The 21,161-nt window shown below is 39.7% G+C and overlaps 1 protein-coding gene across 1 annotated transcript in view; it reads right to left on the reverse strand.

The window, feature by feature from the left end:
- The window catches only part of LOC144379885 (transmembrane protein 135-like), a 98,320-nt gene that overhangs the window by 14,470 nt on the left and 62,689 nt on the right, over positions 1-21,161 (reverse strand). The window contains exons 3-4 of the mRNA XM_078060539.1: positions 10,866-11,012; positions 7,669-7,738 (exon numbers count right to left, since the gene is read on the reverse strand). Coding sequence (XP_077916665.1) covers positions 7,669-7,738; positions 10,866-11,012 — 217 coding nt within the window. The remainder of the gene's footprint in view (positions 1-7,668; positions 7,739-10,865; positions 11,013-21,161) is intronic.

The raw sequence follows: 21,161 nt of genomic DNA on the forward strand, positions 1-21,161 counted from the left end.
ACGATTTCTCTACCGTGTTGTTTCTTCGAGTTAGAACGCTAGCGATTAGACTTCAATGCGAAAGTGGGGCCGCAGTGCTAGCTTGATGAAACACATGGCGAGTCGTGTTCTGCCTTCTGCTGGGGCCTGAGTCTCACTCGCAAAAAGCTTTGGACTCCCTCGCAGGGCTCTCACGCACGCACACAACAAAATGCTTCCCCACCCTCTGGAGTGGCTGTTTTAGCTGAAGCATGGATTCTCTACCAAGTTTTTCCTTCGAGTTAGGTGGTTGTCTTTAAGCCTGCACGCACACCCGGGGTAACGGTACTAGCCCCATAGCCATGGTATGAGTGGAGGGCTGCCTTGTGTACCGGCCTGTCTCTCCCCCGATTTTCCGAAATGGAACCCGTCCCCAGGCTCTCACCCACAGTACACCCTATACTGCTTCCTCCCACAGATGTCGACGGTAGCTAAAGCACGGTTTCTCTACAGTGTTGTTTCTCCGAGTTACAACGCTAGCGATTAGACTTCCATGCAAAAGTGGGGCCGCAGTGCTAACTTCATGAAACAAGTGGGGAGGCGTGTCCTCCCTTCTCCCGGGGCCTGAGTCTCACACGGAAAATGGTTTGGGACTCCATTGCACTTCTCTCACGCAGGCACACAGCAAAATGCTTCCAGCCTCAGGAATGCCTATGTTCGCGGAAGCAGGAATTCTCTACAGAGTTGTTCCTTCGACTTAGGTGCTTGGCTTTAGGCCTGCAGGCACACCCGGGGCAACTGCACTAGCCTCGTAAACAAGAGGTGAGTTGACAGCTGCCTTCTGCACTGGCCTGTCTCTCCCTCGATTTTACCTATGGAACCTGTCCCCAGGCTGTCACCCACAGTGCAGCGTAAACTGCTTTCTCACACAGAGAGGTTGACGGTAGCTAAAGCACGCTTTCTCTACACTGTTGTTTCTTCGAGTTTGAACGCTAGCGATTAGACTTCCAGGCAAAAGTGGGGCCGCAGTGCTAGCTTGATGAAACACATGGCGAGTCGTGTTCTGCCTTCTGCTGGGGCCTGAGTCTCACTCGCAAAAAGCTTTGGACTCCCTTGCAGGGCTCTCATGCACGCACACAACAAAATGCTTCCACCCTCTGGAGTGGCTGTTTTAGCTGAAGCATGGATTCTCTACCAAGTTTTTCCTTTGAGTTAGGTGGTTGTCTTTAAGCCTGCACGCACACCCGGGGCAACGGTACTAGCCCCATAACCATGGTGTGAGCGGAGAGCTGCCTTGTGTACCGGCCTGTCCCTCCCCCGATTTTCCGAAATGGAACCCGTCCTCAGGCTCTCACCCACAGTACACCCTAAACTGCTTCCTCCCACACAGAGGTCGACGGTACCTAAAGCACGGTTTCTCTAGTGTTGTTTCTCCGAGTTAGAATGCTAGCGATTAGACTTCCATGCAAAAGTGGGGCCGCAGTGCTAGCTTCATGAAACAAGTGGGGAGGCGTGTTCTGCTTTCTTCTGGGGCCTGAGTCTCACACAGAAAATGGTTTGGGACTCAGCTGCAGGGCGCTCACCCTTGCACACAGCAAAATGCGTCCACCCTCAGGCATGGCTCTTTTAGCCGAAGCAGGAATTCTCTAAAGAGTTGTTCCCTTGAGTTAGGTGGTTGGCTTTAGGCCTGCAGGCACCCCCGGGGCAAGGGTACTAGCATCAGAAACAAGAGGTGAGTTTAGAGCTCCCTTCCACACCGGCCTGTTTCTCACTCCATTTCACGTATGGGACCCTTTCCCGGTCTCTCCTACAGGAGCACTGTAAAATTCCTCCGTCTTCAGGAACGGCAATGTTACATAAAGGGCAGTAACTATACACCATTGCTTCGTGGCCTTAGTAGCCTGGTAGGCGAATGAGCTGCAGCTGGGATTCTTTACAGGCTTGTTCCTTCCAAGGCAGTGTTGAGCACGGAGCATTCCAAGCACACATGGAGCAGTAGTGTTAGCTTCAGGTAGCAAGATCTGAGTCCAGAGGTGCCTTCTGCCCGGAACGGTTTCTCCCTCGGTTTCACGCATGGAAACCGTTGCCCAGGCTCTCACCCACGGTACCCTTATACTGCTTCCTCCACCTGGAGGTCGACAGTAACTAAAGCACGATTTCTCTACACTGTTGTTTCTTTGAGTTAGAACGCTAGTGATGAGACTTCCATGCAAAAGTGGGGCCGCAGTGCTAGCTTGATGAAACACAGGGGGAGTCGTGTTCTGCCTTCTGCTGGGGCCTGAGTCTCACTCGCAAAAAGCTTTGGACTCCCTTGCAGGGCTCTCATGCACGCACACAACAAAATGCTTCCACCCTCAGGAGCGGCTGTTTTAGCTGAAGCATGGATTCTCCACCGAGTTTTTCCTTCAAGTTAGGCGGTTTTCATGAAGCCTGCACACACACCCGGGGCAACGGTACTAGCCCCATAACCATGGTGTGAGTTGAGAGCTGCCTTCTCTCCGGCCTGTCTCTCCCTCGATTACGAAACGGAACCCGTCCCCAGGCTCTCACCCACAGTACACCCTAAACTGCTTCCTCCCACACAGAGGTCGTCGGTAGCTAAAGCACGGTTTCTCTTCAGTGCTGTTTCTCCGAGTTAGAACGCTTGCTATTAATGTCCACAATAGCCAAGCTGTGGAAAGAGCCAAGATGTCCATCAACAGATGAATGGATAAAGAAGAGGGGGTATATATATATGTATATACAATGGAATATTATGCAGCCATCAAAAGGAATGAGATCTTGCCATCTGCAACGACGTGGATGGAACTGGAGGGTATTATGCTGAGGGAAATAAGTCAAACAGAGAAAGACATGTATCATATGACCTCACTGATATGAGGAATTCTTAATCTCAGGAAACAAACTGAGGGTTGCTGGAGTGGGGGGGTGGGGTGGGAGGGATGGGGTGACTGGGTGATGGACACTGGGGAGGGTATGTGTTCTGGTAAGCGCTGTGAATTGTGCAAGACTGTTGAATCTCAGATCTGTACCTCAGAAACAAATAATGCAATATATGTTAAGAAAGAAAAAAAGAAGAAGAAGAATGTAGCAGGAGGGGAAGAATGAAGGGGGAGAAATCGGAGGGGGAGAAGAACCATGAGAGACGATGGACTCTGAAAAACAAACTGAGGGTTCTAGAGGGGAGGGGGGTGGGAGGATGGGTTAGCCTGGTGATGGGTATTGAGGAGGGCACGTTCTGCATGGAGCACGGGGTGTTATGCACAAACAATGAATCATGGAACACTATATCTAAAACTAATGATGTAATGTATGGGGATTAACATAACAATAAAAAAATTTAATTAAAAAAAAAAGAACGCTTGCTATTAGACTTCCATGCAAATGTGGGGCCGCAGTGCTAGCCTCAGGAAACAAGTGGGGTGTCGTGTTCTGCTTTCTGCCGGGGCCCGAGTCCCACACGGAAAATGGTTCTGGACTCACTTGCAGTGCGCTCACGCATGCACACAGCAAAATGCGTCCACCCTCCGGCATGGCTACTTTAGCCGAAGCAGGAATTCTCTACAGAGTTGTTCCTTTGAGTTAGGTGGTTGGCTTTAGGCCTGCAGGCACCCCCGGGGCAGGGGTACCAGCCTCATAAACAAGAGGTGAGTTGAGAGCTGCCTTCTGCTCTGGCCTGTTTCTCACTCCATTTCACGTATGGGACCCTTTCCCCGGGCTCTCATACACGAGCACTGTCAAATTCCCCTGGCTTCAGGAACGGCAATGTTAACTAAAGCGCAGTTACCCTATAGCATTGATTCTTGGTGTTAGTAGCCTGGTAACTAGGCATCCAGGCACACAGGGTACAGCAGTGCTAATCTCCTCAAACAAGAGGTGAGTCCACAGCAGCCTTCCTTCCAGGCCTGCTTCTCACTCCGAGTTACGTTTAGGTTCCATTTCTCATGCTTTCACAAAAACACACAATAGATGAAGTGCACGCTCAGGAAGGGCGATCTTTGCTGAGGCACGGGTCCTCTGCACTTTTGTTCCTTTGCGTTGGGTGGATGGCACTTAGGACTCCACGCACACACGGGAGAGCCGATGTAGTTCCCGAAACAAGAGTTGAGTCGATAGCTGCCTCCTGCCCATGCTTCTTTCTCCCTCGGAATTCTGCTGGGACTCATTCCCCAGGTTTGCACTCAAGCAGAGTTGAAAATGCTGCCACCCTGTGGAGAGGTCCGTCAGATATAAATTTTACTGTCGCAGAATCAAAACATAATTCCAAATAAATAAATAACCCCAGTTTATATCAAAGTATTTTCAAAATTAAGCCTTAAAGACCTCAATTTTAAAACAATTACCTTAAAATAAGAGTAAAATTTTTCAGTGACTATACTTCATCTTTGATTTTCAAAAACTTGAAAGGCTCACAAGCACTGGCCAAGCTTGTCTATGCACCAAACTTCCATTTCTTGACATTTTGTTAACATTGTTAACATAGGATTTAAAATTCCTAAACCATAACTGAATTTTAGGAACAAAAGCACTGAAATTCCAAAAAAAAAAAAAAAATCTTTTCAGAAATTTTAACAGAGAACTCTTCTTAATCATTACTATAAATAGGAATTCTTTTGACAGAAAAATAATTTTATTTTTAGACCTTTAATATCAATTTTTTAAATGATCAGGTTAAAAGAATTCTCCAGGAAAAAAATATAATTATACCTAGGTTTTTATTTCTATGCTCAACAGTGTCAGGCTAAAACATCTCTAAGAAATGGTAGCTTTAAAGTATACTAAACAAAACTCGAAAAAGCAAATCCACTACTAGGCATACTTGCTGCCAACATTTTTCCATATTACCTGCAACTATCTATAGGGCAAAAGGGAACAGAGAGGATGACTACTGTTGGTCAATTTCATTTCAGTATTTAGGGTAATGAAGTTTAAATGTCACTTCATACTGAGAGGCTGAAAAATTCCAATTAGCACAAAAGCTAATGTTATATAAAAGAACAGTAGTTCACATGATTCAACCAATACATTGTAATACCAGTCTCCCATCATCCTCCTCTCTCACCACCAGTGGGATGGAAAAATGTCTACATTCCTGCTAAGTTCCAAAGGTCAGGTTTGTATCTTCCAGAGAGCAGCCTTCTTTTTTAGAAAAAAACTGAATTACTATGAAGAAACATTCATTAATTTACCTGAAACTATTTAACACCTGGTTAAAACATGAAAATTAAATTGTCTGACCAATCAGCATAAATTACCATGCATTTGCTTAACTGAAACTGCCCAGTATATGTTTAATGCATGAAGTGTTCACACTTTATCTTGCCATTAATAATCTTAACAATATTAATCTAAAGATTCAAGGATCACACTCCTGTTCAATCTTTCCTTGCTATTTTCAAGAGATCCATTCATCCTTCCATCCATTCACCCTTTCACGTATTCAGAAAACATTCACTGAAGGCCTCTCATGTGCCAACCACTACACTAGATGCTGGGGACAGAGTGGTGAAGAGGACACAAAGTTTTTGCCTTCATGGAGCTTCACGCTCATTAGAGAAAGAGCAAATAAGTAAGTACATAAAATAATTACAGATTACAGTTAAGTGTTGTGCAGGAAATAAGACTCTAGGAGGCAAATAAGAGGCAGCCGATATTAAATTAGGTGGTAAGGGAAAGTGAAAGAGGATGTGACATTTAAACAGAAAAGAGAAGGAGCTAGCATGAGAAAAACATTTCAGATAGCTTGGGCAGAAAGCACAAAGACAAAACAGAGATTGGCACTTACGAGGAACCAACAAAAAGTATGAATGGAGCATAGTGAGCTGCAGGGAAGGCTAATTCATACGAATATTTACTCAGGGATGTGATTTAACATGTGGTATAACTGAGCTGTTAGGATAATGAGGTGCACTGTCAAAGTATTTTACTATATTTGTAGCGTAAATTCCTCACCTACAGGTCTCCAAATAATTTTACATTCATGGACAATATTCCAATTTATACATAAATTGCCAAGTTTATAGGACTGGTACACATTTTGATACAATGACTAGATGTTTTCCTTCCTCAGTAATTCTCCTTTTCTCATATAATTTTTTTTAAAATATCACTTGCCCTCTTTCCAAACTTTCTCAAATACCTCCGATTTAATCAGAATAGTTCTCTTAGTTCCCCTCCTGAAGTCTCCCCTTAAATCAGAATTACATCCATTTGGAGGGCATAACTCCTGCCTGGGAGCTGGCAGATCTTGAGGGCTGCCAGCAACATTGCTGCCCGCCCCCCCGCCATTGTACAAGTGGGGCAGGAAATCAGATTTGGAAGGAGTGTTTCAGAAACCACTGCACAAATGAAAAAATACTGCTTTAACCTCTGCTCATATCTTCAGGGACTCTAAGGTAAGTGTTAGCTTGGGTATATGCCACCATCAATATTAGACCACAGGCATTCACATTCAGAAGCAAAATGTGATACAGTCCCTCTTCCTCAGAGTGACTGCTGGGAGGCTGTCTTTTGGGGGTGCTGTACAACTTCCCATCACCAACTGAGTGGGGATCAGATATTATAAAGGAAGAACATAAACTTTTTAAAGCATCAGGATTGTGACAGACAAAACTAGAGAATTTGTGGCAGGTGGTGCCACCTGCACCAGACTAACTGCATGAAAATGACTTCCTCCCCAGAGGTGGTGGTGATGGAGGATGGAAGGACGGCAGGCACAGAACGGGGGACGGGTGTGAGCAGAGACATTCTAGTACACAAATATACTAGGGAGGGAGGAATTTCTGCCAGTGGGCACAGCTAACTTCCTTCATGTAGAGTAACTGTTGAACATGCTCCAGTAACCTCCATGCCTTCAAAAATGTAACAGCTTTACAAGTCCAACACCAAATGCCACTGTATCAGATTGCGCACAGGGTATGTGTATGACTGCTGATCCACTAGTAGACAGCATACCCCAGGGACCTTGTTCTAGCACGCATTCTAATGAGAACACATTACAACATATAAATTTTAATAACTTTATTTTTCTGTCTTTTTTGCTGTTGTTGCTTCACCTTCTCTTCTACTTTAAAAGTTTTACACTGATTTTTTTATACAATTTTATTTATTTGAGACAGAAAGAGAGAACATGAGCAGGGGAGGGGGCAGAGGGAGAGGAAGGGCAAGAAGCAGACTCCCCCTGAGCAGGGAGCCCGAAACGGGGCTTGATCCCAGGACCCTGGGATCATGACCTGAGCTGAAGGCAGACACTTAACCGACTGAGTCACACAGGCACCCCTTCACTAACTTTTAAATAAGCGAATTTTAAAATTAATTAACCAAGGATCTGGTAAATGAATACTAAAAGCTAAATTGTTATCTATTTTTCACAAATTTCTCATTCTTCAAGTCAAATGCAAAGAATGATAGCAATTACTGTCTATTTTTCCATTTACTTTGAAATCATGCTTTAATTCAAAAGTTATTTCTATATGGGGCACGCCTGGGTGGCTCAGCCAGTTGAGTGTCTGACTTTGGCTCAGATCATGATCTCAGGTCCTGGATTAAGCCCAGCATCTGGCTCTGTGCTCAGTGGGGAGTCTACTTGTCCCTCTCCCTCTGCCCCTCCCCCCACTCATGTTTTTTCTCTCTCTCAAATAAATACAATCTTTAAAAAGTTATTTCTGTATATATTCCCCATGGCTAACAGTGATACTTTTATATACTTACTTTAATGCAATAAGAGATGCAATTATCTTCATAGTGTTTGCAACACCTATGCCTTGGTCCATGCTTACATCTGAAATAAGACAAAAATAATAAATGATGTGTATGTGTGTAGATGTGCTTAACACTCTCTAACCAAAAAAAGCAGAAAACATTACCTACTTGTTTCTAAATGCATGCATCTTTTGGTTTCTTAGGACATAAAAAAGCAAAGATAACAGATTTTTTTTTCTTTTCAGTTCACCATTTGACACAGTGCATAAAATATGTGACTGCAGTCAAAATACTTAAATGCAGAACAGAAAAAACATTGGTAAATATTTGTGACTAAATATGAAAAATATGTAATATATTATCTCTATACTCTGCCAAATCTTTTGGAAGCTTTAAGTTGCTTACTGTAGAGTATAACGGTCATAAGTCCCCCATGAAGTCAGTACTTGAGCAACAATCATAATGAGAAAGTGCTCAGGTTACAGGAATTTATACTTAATTATATTTGAGAGAAAACATCTGGAAAAGAAACATGATACGGTATTAGAATTCAAAATTCAGTTTTTAAAATAAATAGAGTAATAGATCATGTGGGAATTCAAAAGTAGGTTATTTGTGATTTAAATGCAAACCACTTGGTCCTCTGGTGTTTAGTAAATGTTTCTGCTGGGGGGGGCTACTGTTCAAGACACATAGATTTTTAATTATTTGGTATGCTGACTCCAGGACTATATTGAGGCGTAAAAAAGTAAGTAAAATATCTAACAGGGGTCTGGCTCTCCCCCTTTCTCTATGAAGTGTTCATGTTCCAAAATGAGTAGTCTTTGTAATTCTTGCAGACTGCAGTTAATTAATTATCTCATGGTTGGAACACATTAAGTTTCTTGTTTGTAACAATAATGTGTAGAGTGATATTCTGGCTCCACACCTCTTTAATTCCATTTGCAAACTGATTAGCAAAACCCTTTCGGAAATCCAATTCTGCACCACAGCTGGCATATACGTGTAGCCCTTCACAGACAAGGGGGACGGCAGGGATTCCTGCTGCCCGTAGCCCTTATGTCATCAGGATGATGGGACATATCTGGCCATGTGAAGTTGAGGGATTAAAGCTGGGACCTAAAAGAGGTAAATCAGAGAGGGGTGGCCATGTGTAAACCATCACTCTTCATACTTCTAAGTGTCCTCTTCAAAGGCATTCCTCAGCCAGTGCTACTGGAACTACACAGAAATCGTTAAACTCTCTTTGCTAGTGAAGTTCAATTCTGGTATCAGCTATACTGTCATTTAATCTTCCCTCAGTCTGTTATTAAAACTTCTCAAAACCTGGACTCCCCATCTCCTGTCTTATCTGCTCTGCTTATGTATTACCCTGCATCTGCTTCCACAGCAGTGGACTCACGGAGGCAAGTCTGACAAGTTCTGCCATGACCTGATTAGTTCTGATACCCAAGGCATCATTCACCCACATAATACATTCTCTGCATTCCCGTCTCCGCATTCCCCTCTGATTCATGGTGACATGATTTCCATGAATAGGGATTCCTTGTCTCTTTTCTTCACTCAGGTGATCAGTAACTATTTTGAACTTGCTTAAGAATTAAGAAGTTCATTACCAATCTCACTAGTGGCTATTTACCCAAAAATTACAAAACACTAATTCAAACGGACATATGGATCTCTATGTTTATTGCAACATTATTTACAATAGCCAAATTATGGAAGCAGCCCATTTCAATCAATGAATGGATAAAGAAGAGGTGGTATACACACACACACACACACACACACACACACACACACAGAGAGTAATATTCAACCGTATTACTCATATGTGGAATTTAGGAAACAAATGAGCAAAGGGAAAAAAAAAGAGAGAAACTAATCAAGAAACAGACTCTTAACTACAGAGAACAAACTGCTGATTATCAGAGGGGAGGTAGTTAGGGATATGGGTGAAACAGGTGATGGGGATTAAGGAGTGCACTTATCATGATAAAAAAAAAGGATATACATAAATTTTTTTAAAAAGTTTACTACCACAATTATTCCTGCCATCTGTTATTCCTTCCCTCCCTCTTACCTTCTGTATGTGCTGTATACTAAAATGAAGACAAAGTCTTTAAATACAGTAAAAATTTTGAGCACCTACTCTGTGCTCATGTACGTGAGGCAACTCACATGTTATTTCATTTAATGGACGCAACACTCCATAACAGAGATCATTAACCCAAGTTAACAGATGAGGACTTTAGGGTCCAGAGTGGTTAAATCACTTGCCCAAAGTCACAAAGCCAGCAGGGGTGAAATGAGAGTCTAAGGTCTGATTTATTGGCTTCAGCTTCCCATAACTGATCCCTAACTTTCTATATTGGCTATTCATTCAACACTCTCTAAAATATCACTACAAAGATTATTTTTATTAACTGATGTTCTAATTTTAAATCACTAAATTTTCTATTAATTATAGATGTATTTTAATATTATATAGAAGTATAATTCCTATACTTGAAATAGCCCAGTGATGGGTATTAAGGAGGGCACATATTGCGTGGAGCTCTGGATGTTATACGAAAACAATGGATCGTGGATCACTACATCAAAAACTAATGATGTATTGTATGGTGACTAACATAACAACAACAAAAAAAGGACAAAGTTAAAAAAAAAACCAAAAAAACCAAATACTATTTGTATGAAATTCAGACTTCTTTGTATAATATACAAATAAAGATGTTTTATTCCATTTCCAAAGCCCTGAAAATTTCTACTCTTACAAAAAACATTTATGTAAGGTTTGCTCCTTATTATTCCTCTATCTTCTTGAATGTGCCCCAGAACTTTTCTTTCTCCTTTCCACATTTGGAATATTTGATTAGCACATATTAACCTGTTTCCTAAAGTTCCCCATTCTAGCCTCCTACAACTGTGTCTAGTTTGACATAGAAAACTATTACAAGTTCATATAAATCTATTCTAAAGGCATATGTTGGTCTATAGTCCAGACAAAAATAATAAATAACACTGACTTGCCATTATGTGCCTTTTATAAAACTCTATGCACTGTTTCTGGTAAAAAAAAAAAAAAAGATAGATATGATATATATGTATATCATTACTGAAAAGAAAATAAAACACCTTGGCAAAGTACAAATATCATATAAAACAGTAACACAGTGTGCTAAATATCAAGATAAAAAACTTACACTGAATCCACAAGTTTCCTGATTAGAGCAATTATATTCAATCTTCTTGGCTTTTCTTCATGTTTCTCTGTCTTTTGTTCCACTTTTGCATATGCTGCTTCTGGTGAATAAGAATGTGTGGGAATTTCTTCCTTCCCTACAATAAACCTAAAGAAAAGAGCACAATGTGAGGCATTTTCACCTTTAAAAATAAAAGGAAAAAGACAATAAGGAAAAAAAACCCATCCTGATTCTGTTAATATACAAATACATTTTGGAGAGTACCTTATCATTTGAAATAATGTTTTTCAAAATTTAAATAAAATCTTATCCTTTATAAGAAAATGCTGACAGCCATTTCTTTAATAATGCAATAAATTCTTCTATTAAGTTCTCTATTTTAGTTCCAGCATAGTTAACATACAGTGTTATATTAGTTTCAGGTGCATAATACACTGACTCAACATTATTCAGTGTTTATCAAGATAAGTGTACTATTAATCTCCTTCACCTATTTCACCCACCCCCCACCCACCTACCCTCTGGTAACCATCAGTGTGTTCTCTGTAGTTAAGAGTCTATTTCTTCGTTTGTCTCTCTCTCTCATTTTTTTTCCTTTGCTCATTTGTTTTGTTTCCTAAATTCCACATATGAATAAAATAATACGGTATTTGTCCTTCTCTAGCTGGCTTATTTTGCTTAGCATTATACTCTTTAGCTCATCCATGTTGTTGCAAATGGCAAGATTTTATTCTTTTTTGTGGCTCAATATTCCATTGTGTGTATATGTGTATGTGTGTGTGTGTATAAAACCTCTTCTTTATCCTATTGATGGACACTTGGGCTGCTTCCATAATTTAGCTATTGTAAATAATGCTGCAATAAACAGAGGGTACACGTAGTGTCTCTGTGAATTAGTGTTTCTGTATTTTTTGGGTAAATACCCAGTACTGTGAGTACTAGGTTGTAGGGTAGTTCCATTTTCAACTTTCTGGGGAATCCCCATACTGTTTTCCAGCATGGCTGCATCAGTTTGCATTCCCACAAATAGTGCAAGAGGGTTCCTATTTCTCCACATCCTTGCCAACACCTGTTGTTTCCTGTGTTGTTGATTTTAGCCATTCTGCCAGGTGTGAGGTGATAGCTCATTGCAGTTTTGCTTTGCAGTTCCCTGATGATCACTGATGGTGAGTATCTTTTCATGTGTCCGTTGGACATCTGGATGTCTTCTTTGGAGAAATGTTCGTTCATCTTGTCTGCTCATTTTTAAATTGAATTAGTTGTTTTTCAGGCATCGAGTTATAGAAGTTCTTTATAATTCTGGATACTAGCCCTTTATCAGATATGTCATTTGCAAATATCTTTTCCCATCCCATAGGCCGTCTTTTAGTTTTGTTGATTATTACCTTTGCTGTGCAGAAGCTTTTTATTTGATGTAGTCCCAATAGTTTTATTTTTGTTTTTGCTTCCCTTGCCTCAGGAGACATATCTAGAAAAAAGTTGCTATGTCCGATATCAGAGAAGTTACTGCCTGTGCTCTCTTCTAGGATTTTTACGGTTTTATGTCTCACATTTAGGTCCTTAATCCATTTGGAATTTAGCTTTGTGTATGGTGTAAGCCAGTGGGCCAGTTTCATTCTTTTGCATGTTGCTGTCCACTTTTCTCAACACCATTTGTTGAAGAGGCTGTCTTTTTCCCACTGGATATTCTTTCCTGCTTTGTCGAAGATTAACTGACCATATAATTGTGAGTTTACCTCTGGTTTTCTATTCTGTTCCATTGATCTATGTGCCTATTTTTGTGCTAGTACCATGCTTGTTTTGATTACTAAAGCTTTGTAGTATAAGTTGAAGTCTGGAATTGTGACATCTCCAACTTTGCTTTTCTTTTTCGAAATTGCTCTGGCTATTCGGGGTCTTTGTGGTTCCATACAAATTTTAGGATTCTTTGTTCCAGTTCTGTGAAAAATGTTGTTGGTATTTTGATAGGGATAACATTAAATCTGTAGATTGTATACATTTGTGTAGTATGGACACTTTTACAATATTTGTTCTTCCAATCCATGAGCACAGATTATCTTTCCACTTGTTTGTGTAGAAACAGCAACATCTTTTATCAATGTTTATAAATATTGTTTATAAATATATAAACTATATATAATATATATATAAAATATAAACTATAAAACATTGATAAAAGATAATTTATATATTTTTACACAAGTCTTTCACCTCCTTGGTTAAGTTTATTCCTAGATATTTTATTACCTTTGGTGCAATTGTAAATGGAATTGCTTTCTTAATTTCTCTTTCTGTTGCTTATTAGTATATAAAAATACCATGAATTTCTATATGTTGATTTGCTATCATGCAATCTTACTGAATTCATTTATCAGTTCTAATAGCTTTTTGGTGGAGTCTTTAAGGTTTTCCATATATAGTATCATGTCATCTGCACATAGAAAAAGTTTTACTTCTTCCTTCCTCTTTTCTGATCACTGTGGCTAGGACTTCCAGTACTACGTTAAATATGAGTGGTGAGAGTGGACATCCTTGTCTTGTTCCTGACCTTAGGGGAAATGCTCTCGGTTTTTCACCATTGAATATTATGTTAGCTGTGGGTTTTTCATTTATGGCTTTTATTATGTTGAGGTGTTCCCTCTAATCCCACTTTGCTGAGGGTTTTTATCATGAATGGATGTTTTATATTCTAAAATGCTTTTTCTGCATCCATTAAAATGATCATTTGGTTTTTATTCCTTCTTTTATTGATGTGATGAATCACATTGATTGACTTGTGAATACTGAACCACCCTTGCACCCCAGGAATAAATTCCACTTGATTCTGGTGAATGAATTTTTAATGTATTGTTGGGTTCAGTTTGCTAGTATTTTGTTGAAAATTTTTGCATCTATGTTCAGAAAGAGATATTGGCCTGTATTTCTCTTTTTTTGTAGTGTCTTTATCTAGCTTTGGTATCAGGGTAATGTTGGCTTCATAGAATAAATTAAGAAGTTTTCCTTTTCTATTTTTTGGAATAGTTTGAGAACAGGTGTTAACTCTTCTTTAAATGTTTGGTAGAATCCCCTTGTGAAACCATCTGGTCCTGGACTTTTGTTTGCTGGGACATAGGTTAACATTCTCCTACAATCTTTTTGATTTCTGTGCTTCGGTTGTTACTTCTCCCCTTTCATTTCTAATTTTATTTACTTGAGTCCTCTCTCTTTTTTTATGAATCTGGCTAAAGGCTTATGATTTTGTTGATTTTTCAAAGAACTGGCTCCTGGTTTCACTGATTTGTTCTATTGTTTTTTTAGTTTCTACTTTATTTCTGCTCTAAGCTTTATTATTTCCTACCTTCTACTAGCTTGTGGCTTTGTTTGTTGTTCTTTCTCTAGTTCCTTTAGATGTAAGGTTAGATTGGTTGTTTATTTAGGATTTTTCTTGCTTCTTGAGGTAGGCCTATATTGCTATAAACTTCCCTCTTAGAACAGCTTTTGCTATATCCCAGATTTTGGACTATTGTGTTTGCATTTTCATTTCTCTCCAAGTATTTTTTATTTCCTCTTTGATTTCTTGATTTACTCATTCATTGTTTAGTAGTATGTTATTTAACCTCCATGTATTTATGTGCTTTTCATGTTTTTTCTTGTGCTTGATTTCTAGTTTCATACCATTGTGGTCAGAAAAGATGTATTTTTATAACTTCAATTTTTCTGAATTTGTTGAGACTTGTTTTGTGGCCTAATATGTGATTTATTCTGGAGAATGCTCCATGTACATTTGAAAAGAATGTGTATTCTGCTGTCTTAGGATGGAATGTTCTGACTATATCTGTTAGATCCATCTGGGCCAATATGTCATTCAAAACCACTGTTTCTTTGTTGATTTTGTTTGAATGATCTGTCTATTGATGTAAGTGAAGTGTTGAAGTACCCTACTATTATTGTATTACTATTGATCATTTTCTTTATGTTTGTTATTAACTGCTTTATGTATTTATTTGGGTGCTCCCAAGTTGGATTCATAAATATTTACAATTATTATATCTTCTTGTTGGATTGTATTGTTTATGATCATACAGTGTCCTTTGTCCCTTTTTACAGTCCTTGTATGAAAGTCTATTTTGTCGATATAACTTGCTACTCAGGCTACCTTTTCACTTCCATTTGCATGATAGATGTTTCTCTATCCCTTCACTTTCAGTCTGCATATGTCCTTAGGTCTGAAATGAGTCTCTGGCAGGCAGCATGTAGATGGGTCTTGCTTTTTTATCCATTCTGTCATCATGTGCCATGATTGGAGCATTTAGTCCATGTACATTCAAAGTAATTATTGATATGTATGTATTTATTGCCATTTTGTTACTTGACTTATGGTTATTTTGATAGTTCCTCTCTGTTCCTTTCTTCTCTTGCTCTCTTCTTTCATGATTTGTTGGCTTTCTTTAGCAAAATATTTGGATTCCTTATTGTTTTTTTTTAATTTATTAGTGTTTTTTTTAAATTTTTTTATTGTTATGTTAATCCCCATACATTACATCATTAGTTTTAGATATAGTGTTCCATGATTCATTGTTTGCTAGTATGCTCAGTGCTCCATGCAGAACGTGCCCTCCTCAATACCCATCACCAGGCTAAGCCATCCTCCCACCCCCCTCCCCTCTAGAACCCTCAGTTTGTTTTTCAGAGTCCATCGTCTCTCATGGTTCTTCTCCCCCTCCGATTTCTCCCCCTTCATTCTTCCCCTCCTGCTACATTTTTCTTCTTTTTTTCTTTCTTAACATATATTGCATTATTTGTTTCAGAGGTACAGATCTGAGATTCAACAGTCTTGCACAATTCACAGCGCTTACCACAGCACATACCCTCCCCAGTATCCATCACCCAGTCACCCCATCCCTCCCACCCCACCCCCCACTCCAGCAACCCTCAGTTTGTTTCCTGAGATTAAGAATTCCTCCTATCAGTGAGGTCATATGATACATGTCTTTCTCTGTTTGACTTATTTCGCTCAGCATAATACCCTCCAGTTCCATCCACGTCGTTGCAAATGGCAAGATCTCATTCAATTTATTACTGTTTTTGACTTGTAGTTACCGTTAGGTTTATATATAACATCTTCCGCATATAGCAGTCTATGTTCAGCTAATGGTTGCTTAATTTTACTCCTCTCCTCTCCACATTTCAGATATTTGGTATCATATTTTACATCCTTTTATTTTGTGCTTCTCTTGACTGATTTTTATAGATATACTTATTTTTTTGTTGTTTTTGTACTTCCTGTTTTTTCTTACTCTTACTTATGATTTTTGTTTTCCTCTTACAAAGCCCCCCTTAGCATTTCTTGTAGGGCTGGTTTAGTGGTCATGAATTCTTTTAACTTTTGTTTGTCTGGGAAATTCCTTCTAATCTGAATGACAGCCTTGCTGGATAGAATATTCTTGGCTTCCAATTTTTCCCTTTGAGCACTTTCAATATATCATACCAGTCCCTTCTGGTCTGCAACGTTTCTGCTGAAAAATCAGCTGATAGCCTTATGGGGTTTCCTGTATATGTAACCATCTTTTTTTTTTACAATCTTTAAAATTCTTTCCTGGCGCACCTGGGTGGCTCGGTCGTTAAGTGTCAGCCTTTGGCTCAGGTCATGATCCCAGGATCCTGGGATTGAGCCCTGCATCGGGCTCCCTGCCTGGCGGGAAGCCTGCTTCTCCCTCTCCTACTCCCCCTGCTTGTGTTCCTGCTCTCGCTATCTCTCTCTCTGTGTCAAATAAATAAAATCTTTAAATAAAATAAAATAAAATTCTTCGTTTATCACTATTTTTTGCCATTTTAATTACTATGTGTCTTGGTGTGTACCTCCTTAGGTTGAATCCTAACAGGGGGATTTCTGTGCCCCTGAATCAGGATCTCTGTTTCCCTCCCATGATGTGGGAAGTTTTCAGCTATTACTTCTTCAAATACATTTTCTGTCCCCCTTTCTCTCTTATGCTTGATGGAGTCACTGAATTTTCTAAGTCTATTCTCATTATGTAGTATTTATTTGTCTCTCACCTGTTCAGCTTGATTGCTTTCCATTACTCTATCCTCCAGGTCACTTACAGGCTCCTCTGCTTCCTGTAGCCTACTGTTTATTTATTCCATCTATTGTATTTTTAATTTCATTTATCGAGTTCTTCACCTCTGATACATTATTTTTTATCTCTCTCTCTTTTTTAAAGAGTTTATTTATTTATTTGTTTGACAGAGAGAGACACAGCAAGAGAGGGAACACAAGCAGGGGGAGTGGGAGAGGGAGAAGCAGGCTTCCTGCCAAGCAGGGAGCCCGATGCAGGGCTCGATCCCAGGACCCTGGGATCATGACCTGAGCTGAAGGCAGGCACTTAATGACTGAGCCATCCAGGCACCCATTTTTTATCTCTTTGTCAAGAGTTTCACTGATGTCCTCCACCCTTTTCTGAAGTCCACTATCTTTATGAGCATTACTTTAAATTCTTTATCAAACATCTTACTTTTTTCTGTTTCACTTAATCTCCTGCTGTGATTTTGTCCTGTTTTTTCATTTGGGACATATTCCTCTGTTTCCTCATTTTGTCTGTCTGTGTCAGTTTCTCTTTGTTAGGAAAGTCAGCTACACCTTCTGCTCTTGAAAGTAATGGCTTCATGAAGAAGAGGTCCTGTACTGCTCTGCAGTATAGTGTCCCCTGTTCACCAGAACCTGGCACTTCAGGGGAATCTCCTGTTTGTGTTGCTTGTGTTGTGTCTGAGTCGCTTTTTCTTTCAGTCCAGACATCTTCATTGACTCTGTATCTGTTGTGGGCTTTGCTTGCTTTCTGTGGTGTTAGTGAGACACAGGCTGCGAGCTCTGAGAAGACATCAGGTGAGCTAAGGGCTGAGGTCAGCATGCTTGGAGTGTGCCAGTCCTCAGGAGAACACATGGGCAAGGCACACTGCTAGCAGGTTAGGTAGCAAGTGTCTGTGCAGTGCTGCCCACAGGTGGCCCTGTGTTTATGCTGGGCAGCAGGGGAGGAAAATGGTGCCTGCCACCTCCTTTGTTCCCAGAGAAGTCCCCTAACACACTCAAAATCAGTATAAACATATCTTCCTCTTGTTTGTCCCAGGCACTATGCAAACTGTCATTTCTATGTTGCCTCTCTATGGGCTGCTGTATCTTTAAAGGCAAGATCCAGCTATCACTCACTCTCCCATCTTGCCCAGTGCTGAGTCAGCTGACTTTTTAAGCTCCAGACTCCAAATCCTGTGATTTATACAAACTCATGGAATTCAGCCCCTCTGGTTTTCAAAGCCAGATGTTATGGTTTGGGATCCCTAGTGTGAGAGACTGTTTTCTTTCCCCTCTCTACACCCGTAGCTCCCTCCCTCCTGTGGGCAGCTCCCAACCACTGTTTCTACCCTTGGTAACCTCTCAGATGCAGCTTTTTTTTCTTTAAAGAGTTCATTTATTTATTTGAGAGAGAAAAAGAGAGAGGGAAAGCACAGAGGGAGAATGAGAGGGAGAAGCAAACTCCCCACTGAGCAGAGAGCCCGACATGGCACTTGATCCCAGGACCCTGAGATCATGACCTGAGCTGAAGGCAGACACTTAACTGACTGAGCCACCCAGGCACCCCCTCAGATGCAGCTTCTTTACATTTAGTTGTGGAGTTTGTTCTGCCCATCTTTGGATTGCCCTCTAGCGTATTTACATCGATGTGAGTGATATCTAGTTGTCAACATGGGATGGGGTGAACTTAGGGTCCTGCTACTCCACCATCTTCCCAAGCTTCCCAACAATGCACGTATTTTAAAATCAAATTAACCAAGTAAAATACAGCATAACACTTTTATGATGCACCCTTTTAACCTAAGTTACCACTTTTTAAAGATATTACACACCTTGAAGTTTTTTCAAACAAAAAAGCAGGTGAAATATTTACTTGGGTCTACTAGTTGATCAAAAAATTATATTTTTTTGTCTAAATTCTACTAATAGTTACAATTGAATGAGGTTCTCATTTTTCAGTATAAAGTTATATCTCATGTCACTTTGAGTCATAAAATAGCTGCAATGCAATATTAGGTCATATAAAGATATTCAGGGAAATGGAGGAAACTAAAGACTGAGAATCATAAAATGGTCAAGATTCCATGCATTCTCACATAATTTCATTAGAAAACCTTAAACTCAATATTATTCTAATCTAGTTATTTCTCTTCTGAAAAACCTAATATCTGGGAGAAGACACTATTCTTATCTCATCAAAACTGGAGTATTTTTTTCCCAGACAATGCGAAAGAAAAGAAAGAAAAGAAAAGAAAAAAAGAGTTGCTACCATTAGATATCATTCAATCAGCCTTTACTAGTTTTCCATTTTTGCTGTTTGTACCTTCACTATGAGTCATTGCTCTTATAAAGAATAACTAAGCTTTCTTAAGAGAACTCTACCTGCTGAACTTTCAGAAAATACCATAAAATGCAGACAAAAACAAGGGATCAGTAATACTACACTAAGGTTCTGGAACATGGGACCTATGACAAATAGAATAAGAAAATGTAAACACTCAGAAAAGAGAGGTGAAACAAGCTATTACTATCAACAACTGTATCCCATCTCATTCGGACAAACTTGGTAAAATATCTAGCTTATTAAATCATAAAGGGCATGTAATGAGATTGTCACAAGGTGGCAGCTGTGCAGTCTCAGTAGCTGTTATTCCAAAAGAATTTGGTTCTTAATCATGGGTGTGCATGGAGAGTTCAAGGTCTGTACTACTGTTCTTTATAAACAAGACAAAAACTATGTTAGAACAGATAAAATCATCTCTCTCACACTGTTCATAACACTGTTTCTCTTTTGGCCAGGACTGACCATCTCAGATTAGAGGTCACTTCCTTGGAGAAACTGTCCCCGCCCAAGCTGCAGTGAGTTAGCAATCCTTCCCTTGTGCTATCAAAGCCCAATGAGTCCCCAATAGCAGAAGCACCTTATTAGTAGTTTGCATCTCCCATTAAACTGTGGGTCTGTGAGACTCTATACATCTTTTGCTATTACACCCCAGGGACTGGCACATAGTAAAAATTTAATTAATACATACTGAATGATCAAATATAGTAATAATGAGCATTTTCTGAACATTTACTATATGACAGGACAGTACAGAGGATTAAATCATTTAATCCTCATAGCAACACTACGAAGTAAGTAGGTGCCATCATTTCCGTGAGAGTTAGCATGAAAAAGCATTTGACCACATCCAAAAACAATTACTTGGACCCAAAAAACTGTCTGACTCTAAAGCCTGGGCTCTTAATCACTAAGCTGCCTATACACTTCTAAGTATTAAACTATGTTGATGCAGGTTTGGTATACCATAAGGCTCCTGAACTGGTTCCCAGCCTTTGACTCTATCTTTGACTCTATCTGTTCTCATAACTTCTACTAACTTAGCAAGAATTAATAACCATTTTTTTCCAGAATATTTTCCTATAATACAGAGTAAATTCTAAGTGCAAATAGTTATCCAGCCCCTTATTTTGAGTGGATTTGATGAAGAGACACAAAAATATCGGATACATTTTGAGTTTCTGTAAGGATTCTGGGAGCCTATGGAGAGACACGGGAAAAGGCAAAGTTTTCTCTTTAGGAAAACCAACTTTTGGTTTTGTTATAAACTTTTGACATAACATAGAATCTTCACATTCAATGCAACAACAACAAAAAGTTATTTTCTGAAATGTTTCATGATCTTTCAATGAAAAATATAATATGAAAAAATTACCGCTGTGTATTATGACTTAGTTACTGTTACCACAGAGTTTCCACAACCAAAGATACTCTTATTCACACAGGGGACTCAATTTGTCCCCTCCCAAACTAGCTTCCTTGCACACCATCTGATTTTCTGTTAATAGCACCTTTTTTCATGTACTTAGGTTTTCAAAACTTGGCTCGTAGCAAGGATTGGAGGGAAAGAGGAAGAAGGAAAATATCAATCAGTAGGTCTTCATTTCCTTCGACACCAGTCTCAACTTTGCCTCTTTCTCTTTAATCCTCCACTGTCGCCAAATCCCAGTCCTTATCACTTCATCTTTCTTCCTTCTGATTCTCTCTTTCACAATGTCTGTCCCAAATACTGTGGCCAGACTAATATTTCTGAAACAATGTCAACTACCCTGCTCAAAACCCTTTAGTGGCTCTCTACTGCCCATCTTATCAAATTCAAATTTGTCTTCTTTTTTTTCTGTTTAGGTCTTCCAAAATCTGGCCCTGCTCTGACCATCATTTAAAAAATCAAAAAACCCCACAAAACCTTATG

Source organism: Halichoerus grypus, chromosome 13, assembly GCF_964656455.1.
Source record: "Halichoerus grypus chromosome 13, mHalGry1.hap1.1, whole genome shotgun sequence".
In the NCBI taxonomy this organism is placed as follows: domain Eukaryota; kingdom Metazoa; phylum Chordata; class Mammalia; order Carnivora; family Phocidae; genus Halichoerus; species Halichoerus grypus.